The sequence below is a fragment of the Saccostrea cucullata genome, unplaced genomic scaffold, assembly GCF_032062105.1.
Source record: "Saccostrea cucullata isolate Sc308-1 unplaced genomic scaffold, CSIRO_AGI_Scuc_v1 ctg830, whole genome shotgun sequence".
In the NCBI taxonomy this organism is placed as follows: domain Eukaryota; kingdom Metazoa; phylum Mollusca; class Bivalvia; order Ostreida; family Ostreidae; genus Saccostrea; species Saccostrea cuccullata.
The window spans coordinates 111,317-127,975 of record NW_026941126.1 but is presented as its reverse complement, the minus strand read 5'-3'; the positions used below and the strand labels follow the sequence as shown (position 1 = coordinate 127,975).

Below are 16,659 nucleotides of genomic sequence, written 5' to 3'. Positions count from 1 at the left end.
TTGATGTTTTATTCTATAGATCCATATTAGACTTCATGATAAATGGGTTAACTTTGAAATTTATATTGAGTTAACAATGAATTTAATGATTTATTTCTAACTTGTAAGCTGATTATCAGTAAGGGATGAGTGTTTATTGACTAACCTCTAATTGCTTTTATTGTACACTGTGGTGCATGCTATTGAACTGTATGTCGGAAATAATTCTCTCCAGATAATGAAATATAAATATGCTTTACTCAACAAATGAATCAAACGTAAATGTACCCTGGAAGATGGATTGTTCACATTAATTGTGATGTGGTATAAAAAGGAAATGGTGTGGTAAAATGACTGAAACCTTTGTATTAAATTATCTCTAGGACAATTGTTTACTGTACACAATGTTGAGCCAGAAAAAAAGAAACATGTGAAAGATATACAAACTGAAGATTCACAAATATTCAAATTATGGGTTTAATAAATCTTCTTGTCAAGAACAGCAACAAAATAAACTGCTGATCATTACCTTACACTTAGTTTCTTCTCTTGAAACTCCAAAACTGATCTAGAGTGGATTTCAAAGATATGTTATTCGAGTATAATGATGAAATGCACATCAATTCATATAATACTTTATTGCACCATTCAATGAAAAAAAATAAAGATCTACATTTTTTTCTTATTTTTAAAACTAATTCAACACAAGAAATAATCCAGATACAATGCACATGTATTTTTAAAATATACATTAAATATATATACATGTACTTTGCAATAATACATGTATAATATGAGTATAAAATATTTCAGATTTGCTCTCAATGACAACATTCATTCATTAAACTGTTAATAGCATAGAACTCATTCAAAAGCATATATAACATTTACATGTACGTGTCTGAAAAATAAAACAACAAGATATATCAAGGTTTACACATCATTTAAGCTTGTTAGTCATTTTTGATTTCCTTTTTATGTTTTTGAAAATATTTGTCACTTTCAGCTGCAAAACCAATGAGAACCATCACATACACTATAGCATGAATGATGGCAGCCAGAGTTTGAAGAGCAACAAATCCCCCCGTCATTCCTACCCGGTCCTTCAGAAAAAACAGGTTATAGATGAAAATATAGGTTCCCCATGACACATTGACTCCTGCCAGCAACATGGATGCTGTGCAAACATATAAAGACTTGGAAAAGTAAAAACAGAAGAGCTTATTTTTTCACTACTATTCTATATCATAAGCAAATTCACAAAATAAATAAAAGATATCTGACAAAGAATTTGAAGGTTATTCATCAGTTATAATTAGTAGAAAAAAAAATGTGTGTCAAGCAATTGAATGAATTTCTTTAATAAAATAAAGGACACACATTTTATAGATTGATAGCTTTGTGTATTTGTTGTTAAAAGGGGTAAAAACATGGTAAAAGTAAGTAAGTACAAAACACAATAACCAGTATTTATTGTTGAAATAGGGTATAAACAAGGTAACAGTAAAAATATAAAACTCACAATAACCGGCCAATTCAGCCACAGCTGTTTGTCCCTTGTACAGCATTCCCACTCCAACACCGGTCATCAGGTAAGAATTTCGACACCATGAAAGATATCCTGTACCAATATAAACACATCTCTTGTAAATTTCTTCCATTATTTTATTGCAACTCCAAAAACCACCCTATAAACATTTCTCTTTGATTTTTTCTGATATAAATAAAATATCTTTGAATACAGATATATTTAAAATACTTAATTTCAATAAAAAAATATTAGATTTGTAATATAAAATACAATGAGAATTTATCTGAAAAAATGTATGCAAACATACCATTTTCATTTGCTAATCGACAAGCCTGAAATCAGATTATATCCTTTTAAGACTCATTTAAAAAATATTGCAAATCATTAAAATTCTGCCATTTTCATCAATATTCAAAGGTAACATTAGTGGACACGTACATGTATTTCTAATACAGTATTTGGAGGTAAAAATCAGCATAGGTGCACATGTATTTTAAATACAGACCCATGCCGAGTTTTCAATGGCCTCTGAGGACATTTTATTGTCTATATAGATGTATCCTTTCTCCTTGGAGTCTGTTTTTGTGCACATCACTCTACAGGACGTACAGTCCTTCTGTATTCCTTGAAGAAAAGCTACTGTTTCTGTACATCTTGACTTGTTATGAATGAAATTTTGTTTCCATGGTGATAACAAACTTTCCAGTCTTGGTCTTCAGATTTCTAAATGTTTTTGCCATCGTTATAATCAGTGAAGGATGGTGGCATATGATTTATAAGTTTTGACTTTTGACCTAAAAAATATAAAAAGTCAGACTTTAATTAGTAGTTTTAGTGTCTCAAACCTAACACCATTTAATGTAACCAGTGGCATAGCACTGGCATAAATAAAACAGGTGTGAATGTCCTTGATGTAACAAAATTGACATCGAATATCAAAATGCAAGTAAATTTTATAGATAGAATGCCGTATTCACTGTGAAATGGCTAATTCAATATTAAATCATAGCAGGGACCTATATACTAACAGTTAGTATCACCCGTGGGTTTCCGACGATGATGATCATAGACATAAAGCAGAGGTTTCACTTTATGATTAAAAAACTTTGTATTTGTGCTATTTTTTCTGTGGGCTTGAATGCTAAAAAAAATCAAAACACAGTTTTCTATTAAATTATGAAATACAGGTACCTATTGTCATAGTTTCTAGTACTCTTTTAGCTTCACTAACTATAACATCAAAGATATTTCTTACATTAATTATACATTCTTCTCGGAAAAGAAGCGAAACGCAATTAGGAAACATAAGACGAAACGTAAATGTGAAAACCGGATCAGGCTTTGTTTACATTTTAGTGGGGGCGATCAGCACCATGTGACATGTCACCACAGGTATGTACATCGGAATTTACACGTTTGTATGTCTTTTTTATTTAATGCATATTAATCAGGAATACTTATATAAATTAGTGCATCAAATGAAAGTAACATTGCATCAGGGACCTATATACTAAGTACTTAGTATATAGGTCCCTGATTGCATTTAGTAAGAGGTCCTCGCTTACACAAGCCATATATAGAACATCTCGTCCACTTTATTTTTCCGGAATAATAGGTCAAAACACTGTGTTTTTATTAGGATGTAAAGCAGCCGGTTACATAGTCTTCATGATAATCAACTTCTGAGTAGTTGATTAGGTCCATCTTCTGATCATGTCTGAACCAATCACGGACAAACAGGTAGACAATCTGAAGCTAGCACTGACAGACATTCAGACAACCGAGGAATCACTCATAGGGTATCTTAATGATATCTTAAAAGGTAAAACTAATCTATGTTCATAATAAATTAAATGTACAGCTATAATGTATATTGTTAGCTCAGTTTGTATGATTGAGAGACCCTGGCTAAAGGTTAGTTTGAACATATTTTATTGTTTTGATGTTACAACAAAAGGATTGGACACAAGTTCTTAAAAACTTAGAACGCCCTCTCCTTTATAATAATTAATAACACAAAGTATTGTTCAAAATTAATTTACACAGGAACCAAAGGTTAGGATGTAGGAGCCGTCCCCGGGATACCTATAATGATCCTAAATGTGAACTTCGAACTTACCTGTGATTAAGTCGAACTCGCCAATGATTTAGTTAAACTGACCTATGATTTAGCTGAACTAACTTACGATTTTGTTAATCTCTTCTGTGATTTAGTTGAACAAACCTGTGATTTTGTTGAGCTCAATTGTGATTTAGCCAAACTATAATATTAGTAACCTCAAACATTGGATTTAGTTAAACTGTTAACTCTTTCCTTGGTTATAACATATTGCAGTACATGTATTTAAAGAATTTAAACAAGAAGTTCTGAAAAACTTTTAACCATTTTTATGGCGTCGGGCTTGCCCGATCGTCATCTAGCGATCAGTCAGGTTTACGCGACCGCACGTGTCAGTGGATGCATCCGCGATAGAAAATAGCAACAGCTGTAAACCAATTTCTTTTAAAACGTTCACACTGAATAATAGCTTGAATATAAAATTAAATCAATTGTATCTTCAATTAATACTACTACAAAACAACGATATTATGTTTAATTTTTACGCAAGAAAAACGTTATGGTTGTTGCGGATGAATTTCTACAGAGAGGGTGCGTCGAATGACATGAATCACATTTTGGGACCGATTACTGTAATACAAAGAATCTTAAATACGGTAAAATAATTACAAAATAAACACGAATACAACAAGACTATAAAGATTGAATTTCTTAATCTTAGCTTTACTTTTACGATCTTCAATCCAATTTTATCCGAACAACCGACGATATTGACCAGTAATGCCAGTAATACTGTATTTATCCATTTCCTCCATTTGTTTACCGCGCCCTATCGTAAGTCGATCGTACTTGTAACATTAGAGTCATGGTTGTAGTTAAGATGCAATCACTATACAAAAGAACAACGCTCTGACAATGGCAATTAATTAAAATAATTTATGAAACCCTTCATATGTCTTCGATTGACTGAAAAGAAATTAGATTGATACAGAGGATGGACATTTCTGACGATGTCTGGTCAATTCGAACCCTGATTCATTCGGACCAGGACACAAGGCTATCAGACTCTATACTGTATTTGTGTTAAGACTATTTTTTTTAAAAATTTTATTAGTATGTTACCGGAGTCACTCACTTGACCTATCTGCAGATCTTTTGAAATTGTTTTTCTTGTTCGACGCCATTGAAGCCTTTCAGGCTTTTGAATTTTTATTTAGAATAGATTTTGGGTAAAAATAATATATATATATAAAACTTTGATCCTTTTGATTGCTGCCTACAGAACCTGATGGTGTGACTCAGCTGATGGATGGGAAGATAGGGAGGCTATTTGAGCTGGCCAAAGTCTACAAGTCAGCTTTAGAGAGGTAATGGCTTCTGATGTAAAAAGAGAGCTTTATTGATTCTCTATAGTTCTTTGATTTCACTGTTGTTATCAAAATTACCATGGAAAACTTCTTGGCCAATACATGTACAACCTCAACAAAATAGTGATTTTCTGATTTTTGTTAAAGTAACAAAATCTAATGCTACTTACTTTTACTTTCATTTTAATTAATTAATTAATCGATTTTTATTAAAATATAATTGACAGGTTGAATGTTACATCCAAGAGTGATTTTTTAGACCTTGTCAAGAAGTGCTACAGGTTGGTTTTATTAGAAATGAGAACTAACATAATGAGTTATCAGGTATGCATGTCATGTAGATTAGAAGAAAGTTTTTGTCTTATTAATCTTATATTTAAAGTATACCATTTAGGAAGTCACCGAGGTTTCAGTGCTTTCAGTTTCCAAAGGTCAGAACTACATGTATTTCCTGAGTAAAGCCAATTTACGATTTAATTTAAATATTTGGAAAAGTTAAAAGAGATATTACTAATCATGGACTTCTGTGTCAAATAACAAACATGGAATAAAATCCCCCTATGCATTTGGATTTATTACCGTTTATAGAGTATTTAGTGACTGTCAAATTGAATGAATCTATCCTTAAAAGTTGACAATAATTATTCAGATAATTGATTGATTGCTATTGACTTAGGAATAGCGCTAATTATTTACTTTGGCAAATTTGTACAACCATGCATACAGGGAAATTTCCGCCCCATTTCGCCAAAATCTCATGAGGGCGAATTTAAAATGAGAATTTAAAAAGAAAACAGTTTAATTAAAAAAACCATAACCCTGACTGGGTTAATTTACAACGGAGCAAAATTATTTGCAACTGTGAAAGGGTTAAAATAACAGGACATAAAATAACGCTGTGTATTTAAGGGTGGCATATGTCGTAATGAAAGTATTATGAAAGTGTAGAGAGGCTATTTTATTTGTATTCACTGAAAATGTTAGAAACAAGTTATGTAAAATTGGTAGAACAAATATTTATTTATTAAAACATCCATTTTCGGTTATTGATACATGTATATTTTGAATCTGATTTCTATCTTATAACATGTATTTGGCCAAAGTGTATTTTTCATTATAAACTGAAAAATATTGTACGGTTAATTTCAAGCTCACATTTATGTAAAAAATCAGAAGATACATGTATGCACTGTTACAACGCACTTTGAAAAATTACGCACTTTGAAAAAAATTTTCAAAGTGCGTTGAATTTGGGACCAAATCAACACACTATGAAAAAATAAAATTTCTTTTCAAAGTGCATTAATATCGACCATATTAACGCACTTTGAAAAAATGTGTATGGCTTGCTCAATCTTAGGTATGATAAATAATTAATTTAACCTGTTTGATAACTCGTCGGTGATGAGGTTACTTCAGGATGTGAAAGTGAGCGATTTTGATTTTTCCATAGTTTGAAAATTCTCTCTCTTTTAAATGTTTACTGCACTTATTTTTTTTCTAGTTTGCATGCATGATATCTAAACTAAAATGAATTCATTTGAAAGTTTTCAAAGTCATAATAGTTATGTGAATACACACATCTCTGTTTTGCAAAGATATACATTATAGCAGGGATTTATCAAGCTGTTTTTACTACCGGTATTTTTTTTTCTATTAAACAGAGAATTTCGTACTGAAATTTTCCGTTTTTGTCATTTAATAGCATATCCTAAATAATCCTAGTCATTCAAAATGAATTCATTTGAAATTGTTTTCCATGATGTCAAAATATTACGTCAGAGTAAGAAAAGTGTAGATGAGTAAGATATTAAATCACTATGTGAATACACACAATGTTAGTAGTGAAACATGAAAAACAGAATTGATTTGTGATAGATATTGAGAGAAAAAAATTAAATAAAGTACTGACCTGGTTTAAATTTTTTTTTTATGTTATTTAATATTTTGTCTCAAAAGTGAAGATTTTGTGGCCTTTGTAAAGGTCTACAAATGACCCTCAGAAGCTCTAAGAATGCAGGATTTTGCTCCATTTATTTGAAAATTTTCCGTGGGGGGCACCCCCGGACGAATGCGCCTTTTGCCTGCGGCTCTCATTTTTCCCCTTTACATATGAAACGGTAGTAAAACAAAAAGCTAGATAAATCCCTGTATAGGCATTGAAAATTGGGGCTTATCTAAGGGAGGGAGGTGTCCACTCTCAATTTGCTACTGACGGCTATATACAATATATAAGAAAAAAAAAGAGTTGTCCTGAGAGACCTTCTACTCGTCTTCTCCTTGTTTTCAAAGAGATTAAATGAGTGCATGTAAATTAAAAAGTTTTTCGAAAGATATAATTATTACAAATTGTTTCTCTCATTTACTAAAATCTAAGACTAAAATATTTTTGTTTTATACACATTTTATTCAAAGTGCGTTAAATGTCCCCATGGTAAAAAATGTTTATGTACACTCTTAACGCACTTTGAAAAAATAAATTTTTCAAAGTGCGTTAAGTGTGTCCAAAATTTAACGCACTTTGAAAATTTTTTTCAAAGTGCGCTGATTTTGTCCCAGTTTTAACGCACTTTGAAATTTTTTTTTCAAAGTGCGTTGCCATGCACAATGCACTGTACTCCCTTCTATGTTAAATTTTAAAGGTCAAATATATAGGATGATTTGTTGACAAAGTTTTCTTTGTTATTGCATATCAGCCAGCTAGAATCTTTCATGAAAATATTTTGAATATTTGAACTGAACTAATACTGAGTTAAACTGAGTTAATTCCGAGTTCACACCTTTAAATTATATCGGAAACAAAGCCCGAAGAAATATCCATACACCTTCCGGAATTTCAGTCTGAACGATGATTGCCTGACGTCACGGCGTCAGGCAGTATAAGGATTGATATTTCCAAGATCCGAAAATGTGCGACCATATCTAAAGAGCTAGATTTTGTGCAAGCTGATTTACATTGGAATTCTTTACCTGTTTTAAAAGAAACAGTTTTCAGAAAAAAAGAAAGATATTACTGATGCGAAATACTGCAGTATTTACTTCCTTTAATCTTTTTGCATGGAACAGATTATTCCATATGATTTGTCGTTTCAACATGTCCGTGTATCCTTTTTTCTGCATTTCTATACTACTGGATCAGTCCATTTGTATTCTACGTCGCTCTTTTCGCGCCAAATGTCACAAGTAAATTATCTTCGCGCCATTTTCTTGGATTGTTCTATTGTATGAATGGGTGTGCTAACTTCCATGGAATTAAATAAAGTTTGTCCTTTTAACTTCCTTCTAATGCTTCAGAAATTCTATCTACAAGTTTTATACCATTCTTTAAAGCAACATATCGTATACATCAGTATACATGGTATATGGACATGTAACACTAAAGAAATGATGTTTCTAATTTGTTTACCGATCCCGCGGTTGGTTTATTCCATAAATGGACGAGTCCAATAATAATAAACCATCGTCTCAGGATGCATGATCTATTATATGTCTTTGTTTAGAAGCACACGATAAATAAGAAAGTGGTGAATAGTCTTGGATATTTCTTTCTACAAAGCCTAACTATTGAATTTACTTATTTCATTCTCAATATATCATGTATTATATGATAGTGTCATCCCCCTCCCCTTTTTAAGAAAAAAAAATAATGAACACTACATTACTACTGTTTACTTCAGAGGAGAAAAAACACACCAACAAAATGTGTTTTTAATTATATCCATCTTTTAAAATGTTCACAATGCGTGATTTGATAACAGATTTTATAATAGGTGTTACAATGCAGCTTGAAATCAATTTAGATCCAAGGGCAGATCACCCCACTTGCACCCCCCCCACCCTTCAACTACAAAGTTCTTTAGTATGCAGTGTAGAGATGATTCTTCTGCATGTTCAGTAAAATCAAGATTTCAATTACATAAGGTTCTCAAAATATCAAGTTACGATATTCTTTAAACCCACAAAAGTATTTATGCTCAAAAGGGTCATCACTCTTCATGCAGATAAATTGATTTAGTCAGGCAAGCTTTTTAAAAAGCTGTTACTTGTATACACATAAATGTTTATTCATCTGCACACTTACTCTAACTGATCACAAAAAGCGTCATTTCCTGTAGGTCTGTCTGTGTAAAGCTTGGTCGTGTTGGTGTCAGTGTACCCTTCGAAGTAGACATTATAAAAATTACATTTTCAATAATCAACCTTGTTTAGCTGTAGAGAGTTGGATAACAAAGTTATTTATATTGAATTTCAAAGTTTCAAAAAAAATTCTTACGAACAAAGATATTTATACACATGTATAGTAAATATTGTACAAAGACTTTCTTTACTCCTCACTACGATATTTGTTGTACCGAGAGAGAAACTTCAAGAGTACTGTGCAACAATATATCCGAGAAGTGATGTAAATCAAATATGGATACTGAAAATTTCGAGGAACTTTTGGAAAATTTGAAATCACAAAATTTTATCAAAATCAACAACATAAAAGTCTTATAATTTTTCAATTTTACATACAACTATTCTCCAGAAAAATTAAAGTTTAGTATTTCTGTCATCATTGAAAGCTAGCTGCTTTTTCAGTATAAAATGGAACTCGCAAATTTTCTTACCTTGTCATTGGTCATTTGCAAAATTACTTTGTTAAGAAAAAAATGAATCTTATTGTACACACAAGTTTTCTGAAATTTATATTAAAATAATGCTTGAGTTTCTGATTGACAATATTTATGTGGTTTTTGGAGACCAGGTTTTCCAACAATCTATTGGAATTCCCATGGGTACCAATTGCCCCCAATTAGCAGACCTGTTTCGTATTCACATGAAACAGAATTTGTTCATTTAAACACGAAAAAAAGAGAAAAAATTTCTATAACCTTCAACTTGCCATCAAGATATATATCGACGACGGATTGTCAATTAACAATAGTTATTTCCATACTTATGCTGACACGATATAACCCGGTGAGCTTGAAACAAAAGATATCACAGAGTCTGACACATCTGTTTCATATTTGAATATTTTACTAAAAAGAGACGTTAATGGTTATCCAACAGCAAAGCTTTATGATAAACACGATGGCTTTAACTTTTCAATCGTCAACTTCCCTTACTTATGCAGCAATATATCTTTGTCACCTGCATACGGAGTTTATATCTCTCAGTTAATTCGTTACGTATGAGCATGTCCTACTTATGAACAGTTTCTAAAACGAGGTAAGTTATTGATAAAGAAGTTGATGCAGCAAGAATATCAGCAGTCTCGTTTAAATTAAGCCATCATTTCGTAAGTTCTTTGGTCGATACAGTGACCTAATCAGCAAATACAATTTATCAGTTACTTAAAAGTCAAAAGCTGACTAACGTTTTCCATATTAATTGTTAGACCATTATTTACATACTAAGTAGTCTACGGATTTCCCTGTTATTTCCCGATCATGAAAAGGAATACACGGCGAGTGTGATCGGTCGGCAGGGGATGCTCACTCCTCCATGGCACCTGATCCCACCTCTGATGTTATGGAGTTCCGTGTTTGCTCCGCTTCTATTTTGTATTCTTTAATGGACTTTTGAATGCGAATACTATCCCTTACCTCCACAAATTTCATTGTCATGATGAATATCTATTAATAAGTCATTTTCGTATCACAAGAAAATATAAGCTATTGTAAATAAAGTCTCCTTTCATGTTTGAAAATTATCAGAAAGGTAATGGAAAAAGGCTTAAAAACATTTCAAAACTAATTATTACCAGCAATTGCTGCAAAATGTGCTATATCTAATGTTTATACGTGACTACTACTTTTTCTTAAAATTTCGAATGAATGTTCATATTAGGTTGCCATTGATTTATTCATTAATAAGGAATCATTTTCTCATCTACAGAAATGCAGATATTCGCACTGTAGAAGAGGACGTATATAGACAAGAGGTAAACTCGCACATTAAGATGAAAGGAAACAACGAACTGAGCACATTGAGTTGTGTTCGAAAATGAGCTCATCTGAGTACATTAAAAAACTTATTAAAATGCTAAATTGGCAAATTTATCTGTCTCTCATAATAATACTCACACTTATAAACAGTTTCTACATTATGTGATCAACTTTTTATATGAATTTAGCAACAATGGGACGAGATATTACAGAGAATTGACAAGTCACTGAAGGATGATGATACATGTGTTGAATTAGGGGAAAAAGGACCAGTAGACGTAGCACTGACTGATGCCAGATCAGGGAAGGAAACCAGTTTAACGGAATATCTGGGACACGAAAACCTCGTCTTGGTTCTGCTCAGGCATTTTGCCTGACTTCCATGACGTCAACATATCCAAAAAATTGAAGAGGCACAAGTAAGACTGATGTTGAAAATTGAGTTAGTTGACGCAAAATGAAAAACGACTTCATTATGTAAATGAAAATGACACAAATCTACCAAAATTATAGAACTGGGGAACAAGTTTTAGAGGTTTAAAAGGCATTTTTTGGGGAAAACTCTGGTATTTATATTGGATTGTTTTTATCACTTTCTCATTATGTTTTCGGCATTTTCAAATTGTCCTTACTCTTAAGGGTTTCCTGATGTACATGTTTATATGATAAATTCATTAGAGACTTTAAAGGAATAGCAATTCTTACTTCTAGGATGAGCTATCCGGATCAGGTGGTCGTGTGTTGGTGATTAGTTTTTGGGAACAGGAGGGAGCGCGGCAGTGGTTGGGGGAGACAAACTGTCCTTTTCCTCTGCTTCTAGATCCCCAGAGAAAGGTCAGTTAATAATGATTAAATTCTTAAGACCATATAGAAATACAATTAAAATGATTTGAATAATTGTAGTCGTACTTAGAATAAAGATTAAAATTTTTAAAATTCCTATTTTCAGGTATACAGTGCTTTTGACCTGCACCGTTCTGTGTACAAGGTTGGTAACCCAATTGATCAAATATGAAGCAGCTGATGATAAAATTTTAAATCAGATTAAAAATAGAGCTATAAACGTTTTCAAAGACAAAAAGCTGATAACATCTGAAAAAAGGGGCAATGATTAATTAAACAAATTCTATAAACTACCCGTTATGAGTGTGAACATGGCATGGAACACGAAAACCAAAACTATTAGTCTTGCCTTTGTCTTTTGACATAATATAATGTCGCTCATTCATTCATTCTTTATTTCCTCATAATATGAAATGATTTCACATTCAAAATCATGCAATTATACATTTACTATACAAAGTTTTTGAAAAGAAAATAATCAAACAAAAAGAACAGGAAAGTGAAAATTATTTAATGTTTATATACAACGTATTACTTCATGCAAGAGGAAAAATAAATAAATTCCTGGTATTAATCTGTTTAATAAACATTTTGAATGGAAATGTTGAGAATTGGTGTTGTCACATGTTCCTTGAAAAGGTTCTTGCCTTTCATTTCCCAAATTACAAGCTGGGGCATCAAAGTGTCCTTCAGTGACATATTTTAAAATATTTTGATGTGGTATTGATGTTACCTAACACTATTATTAACAAGAATGTATATCTCTGAGCAAAAAAAACATCCTAAAATTAATTTGATGATTATTCCAACAAGAATACCAAATTTTGATGCAGACTGTTGGTTTTACATACTCAATTAAGTCAACTGAACAAGAAAGAAATGAAAAAAGTAAATTTTTCTTCATAAGAATATTTAAGATTCATTGGCTTTTCAGGTTTGGGGAATAGAGGAAATGATTTACTATGCAGAAACTATGGCGAAGAACATCCCTCTACCTCAACCATCCAAATATATCCATGACGACCCACAACAGGTAAGTATTAGGTTCAACAAAATTTTAGGTCTTTGGAAGCAGTTTCTTTTGTTAAGAACGATTTGTACTGAGAATTTCATAATTAGTGAAATAAAGAGGATAAAATATAATAAATTGGAGTTATTGCAATTTTAGTTCATGGCAAAATGCCAAAACAGACAATATTATAACATGAAAGGGATGACTTTGCTAGAACGTAAATCGAGTCTCAGTGGATCACTATCAAATCGCATGCATCATACTCGAACCATCATTACCTTACATGAATGGACATCTACATTAAACCGCCAATCATCTCCTATGTTTTGCACTGACTTTGTATGTGAATTAGACTGTTATCTTTAGTTCGACAGGCTGATGTGGTGTCTAAAAGTGCTATGCAATACTGAATATCAATATGCTTTACAACTTCTGCAGACAACCGCTAAAGAATTAAACTTTCATTTGTTTTTTGGTGATGGTTGATCCATTAGTTCCACATGCTGGAGATCAATTTGCAGTCTCTTCCTGATTCCTTCTGGTTTGAAAACTGTACTTAACCGCAAAACTACATATAACCCATAGGAGAGAACAGGATAATATCTATCTTTCTCTACTTAGATTTTTTTCTACATAGATGGGTGGTGATTTCATCATTGACAAGAATGGTACAGTACGCTTCATTTACTGCAGCAAGAAATCCCACGACAGACCTGCTGTAAGGGACCTTCTGGACCAATTACAGGTACGGCATTGTTACAAAGTATTTGTAAATAACATCCACTAGCCTTCAAAGAAACCATAAATAGATCACATAGATACACAGAATCTTGGCCAAAAACAATCAAAAGCAATTTCTTCTCTACCTCAACTTCTCATTGCAAAACGCATAGATAGTTTAATGCTCACCAAACTAGAATGAAAATAAAACTAATGGGTGAATGAGAACTTGTGTTGACATTTTGTTGATCTGATGTTAATTAGGGTAGACAGAATCAGTCATTTATTATTGCTACCCTGTGCAAAAACCCCGGGGGAAATCAAAGTGTTAAACTGATGTGAGTTTTATTGAAGCTTAAAAATACAATCATACATGTAAGATTTTTTTTATAAACCTAGTTGTTAATCAACAAACATTGTTAGATCAGTATTCGACAAAAACAGTTCGTATTTATGAACCATTTACTGTAATATAACAGCTTTCTGTAATACATTTCTTTCAGAAACTCCTGTGAAGATATACTTCCGGTGTAATGACAGACTTGGCCTAAAACACATTGTGGAGGTTTTGTCTTGATATTGATGCTGGATGCTTTTCACAGTGAAATAGACATACATTCTATTTAACATATTTATATATACATTTACATTCCAATTAATGTTTTAAATTGATATTCCATACCTTTCTTTGTAAGTGTATATATATATATATATATATATATATATATATATATATATATATATATATATATATATATATATGTATATATATATATATATATGTTAATTTAAAATTAAAAAAATTGGAGTATTTTTTTTTCGGACATGTTAATAACATATTCAGGTGATAGCGGAATAGTTCTATATATAAACATGTAAGGACTGCAATGGAAAAGCTTGTCATCTCAATAATTACAAACAAATTAGTTGTTACTTGGTCCATATCTTTCCATAAAACATCCAAATGTGAAATACGCGGAAAATACCTTGTTTTCCCTTTTATTTCAACTTCATTAGAGTAAATTGAGTCGACATATAAAAGCAAATAATTTTGAAATTAGAGGGTTTTCCAAAATGATGTATTCCCCTACCACCCTTCTTGGAGGACAAATACATGTAAGTTGGTTTTGCTCATGGCATAAAGTCAAATTTAGAATACCACTGTGAAGAAGCAGAGTGATTTTAAACAAAGTAATTTTTTTTAAATAAATGACACGAAAATTTTTTATGTCTATTTTCATATCAAAACGCATAGATTTAAATTACGGTAATTGTTTGAACTAGTTGAATAAAGTGTAGAAAGTTTTAATTTAATTGACCTTTTACCGTTTTACTCCTCTCTAAGTTTGTTTTGTTTCAAGTGACTTTTGAGCACGATTACTGTTTGTTATTTCCATGTTTCTCATAAGCTTTGAAATGGAAACTAATCTATTTCATTTTATAATTGTTCTACATACCGGTGTTGTAGAGTAGGATTTCCCCCATTGCCAGCTTTTCCCCCGGAAATCGTACTCAAGAGGAGGATTTCCCCCGAGGGGAAATCTCACACCAGAGCCAAATTACCCCCGCTTTCTTTCTCAGAGTAGGATTTCCCCCGTGGTTACAAAGTCAATATAAAGCACAGCCGCAATATTTTTAAGAAATTAAAGAAAAACGAAAAACTTGATTTTTATGAGGTAAATTAGTGTTTTTTGTTTAATGTCGGGAGAATTTTTTAAAAACATATTTCAAATCATACAATCTTAGCCATAATATTAGCATTCAAATACATGTGAAAATGTAAATATTCTCAAAATATGATGAAACAAAAAAAAACAACAAAAAAACGGATGTCTGGATTGGTATTTTTTTTACCTATTTTGGTTATAAATGATAAATTTGCGACGAAAATATTGTAAACTTACTATGATGTTCAAATTTCCACCTTTCTGTAACCATCCTTATTAATATATACATTTTTTTTGGCAAATTAAATATCCTTAGATCCCATTATTGTGAAACTGGTAATGAAAAATTAAAACTTGTGCGTTTAACATTGTTCATTTTATTTGTTTAAACAATATGCCACCCAATCCCCCTCAAAGCATAAGTAGAGCAATTATATATCATCGGGGCATAATTGGCTCTGGGGGAAATCGCACTCTATAACTACTACACACAGTAGGATCCCTCCCACCCACCCCCGGAAAATTGACTCTGGTGTGGGATTTCCGTAGGGGAAATCCTACTTTAGAGTCAGTTTTCCTGGGGGGGGATCCAACTCTAGCGCAAGATTTTCGGGGGTCAATTCTACTCTAGAGCAAGTTTTCAGGGGGAAAGATTTTAGGGGGGAAGGTGTACTCTAAAAGACCGGTAATGTAAAGGAAATGTCTGTGTTATTTACGATTTATCTTTTTACCTAAATATAAGAAATGCAAAATTATAATGTAAAAACAGCATATGTGCAGAATCCTATACTCATAGATACATGTATCCCTTGATACTGATGACAATATCTAAGACATTTGCGTCAAGAGATCTGGTTCAAAATAAGGACTTTGTTGATAATATGTATCTAATAATTGTAAAATTATATTATTTATCTTTAAATATCTTTTCCATTCCTTTACATTAAAAAAAGTATTTTAGAATCGAGATCTTCTGTGGTCAATAGGAATCCTTTTGGGGGTAAAATATAGAGTTAAAAAGAATTTTTAGTATTAATGTAATGGATATAAGGCTAAACACATCTTTATATTGACACAAAAATTTACTACATAAAATCAGTATTATATAACATGCATAAATATGTATTCACTTTTTAAAAAAAATTAAACAATTAGCATCAAATAATTTTTAATAAACGTTCCTTTTCAGTTCTTGAAATATTTTTTAATCTAAAAGATAAATAGAACATACATGTACTAATTATTTTTTTATTATTTACATTGAAAATGCTCATCAGTTTTAAAAGCCTCTATAATATAAAAAAAAAAGATTATGGGGAAAGAAATGAAAACGACTTTCCTAAAAAAAAAGACGAATACATTTTACGAAGTGTGACAGCAAACATTGATACCACTATATAATTCAAAGTAGTTCACCGTGCATAAAAGTAAAAAATTAACTCTGAAAAACCTTTATTAACATGTTTACACATAAAGCGAACAAAAAATAACCAAACCAACTGCCACTTCATTAAAGGAAGACAAAAAAGTGAAAACTAAATATACAAA

General features: G+C 31.6%; 2 protein-coding genes across 3 annotated transcripts; one reads left to right on the top strand and one right to left on the bottom strand.

Moving 5' to 3' along the window:
- Positions 1-774: 774 nt before the first annotated feature.
- LOC134257241 (transmembrane protein 160-like) lies at positions 775-2,807 on the bottom strand. 2 transcript variants are annotated; one of them, XM_062739886.1, is made up of 5 exons: positions 2,766-2,807; positions 2,016-2,304; positions 1,818-1,842; positions 1,502-1,600; positions 775-1,156 (listed from the first exon to the last, which is right to left on the bottom strand). In XM_062739886.1, exons 2-5 carry the CDS (start codon positions 2,100-2,102, stop codon positions 933-935), a joined length of 435 nt encoding a protein of 144 aa, XP_062595870.1. In that variant the 5' UTR covers positions 2,103-2,304; positions 2,766-2,807; the 3' UTR covers positions 775-932. The 2 variants fall into 2 exon arrangements, with proteins under 2 accessions (XP_062595870.1, XP_062595871.1); XM_062739887.1 differs by lacking the exon at positions 2,766-2,807 and having other exon boundaries at positions 2,016-2,308.
- Positions 2,808-3,113: 306 nt separating this feature from the next.
- Positions 3,114-14,131, top strand: LOC134257240 (uncharacterized). Its single transcript, XM_062739885.1, has 10 exons — positions 3,114-3,332; positions 4,852-4,936; positions 5,164-5,217; positions 10,820-10,865; positions 11,058-11,288; positions 11,581-11,703; positions 11,819-11,857; positions 12,647-12,745; positions 13,362-13,469; positions 13,948-14,131. The coding sequence occupies exons 1-10, from the start codon at positions 3,224-3,226 to the stop codon at positions 13,957-13,959; spliced, it is 906 nt and encodes a 301-aa protein (XP_062595869.1). The 5' UTR covers positions 3,114-3,223; the 3' UTR covers positions 13,960-14,131.
- The last annotated feature ends 2,528 nt before the right edge of the window (positions 14,132-16,659 follow it).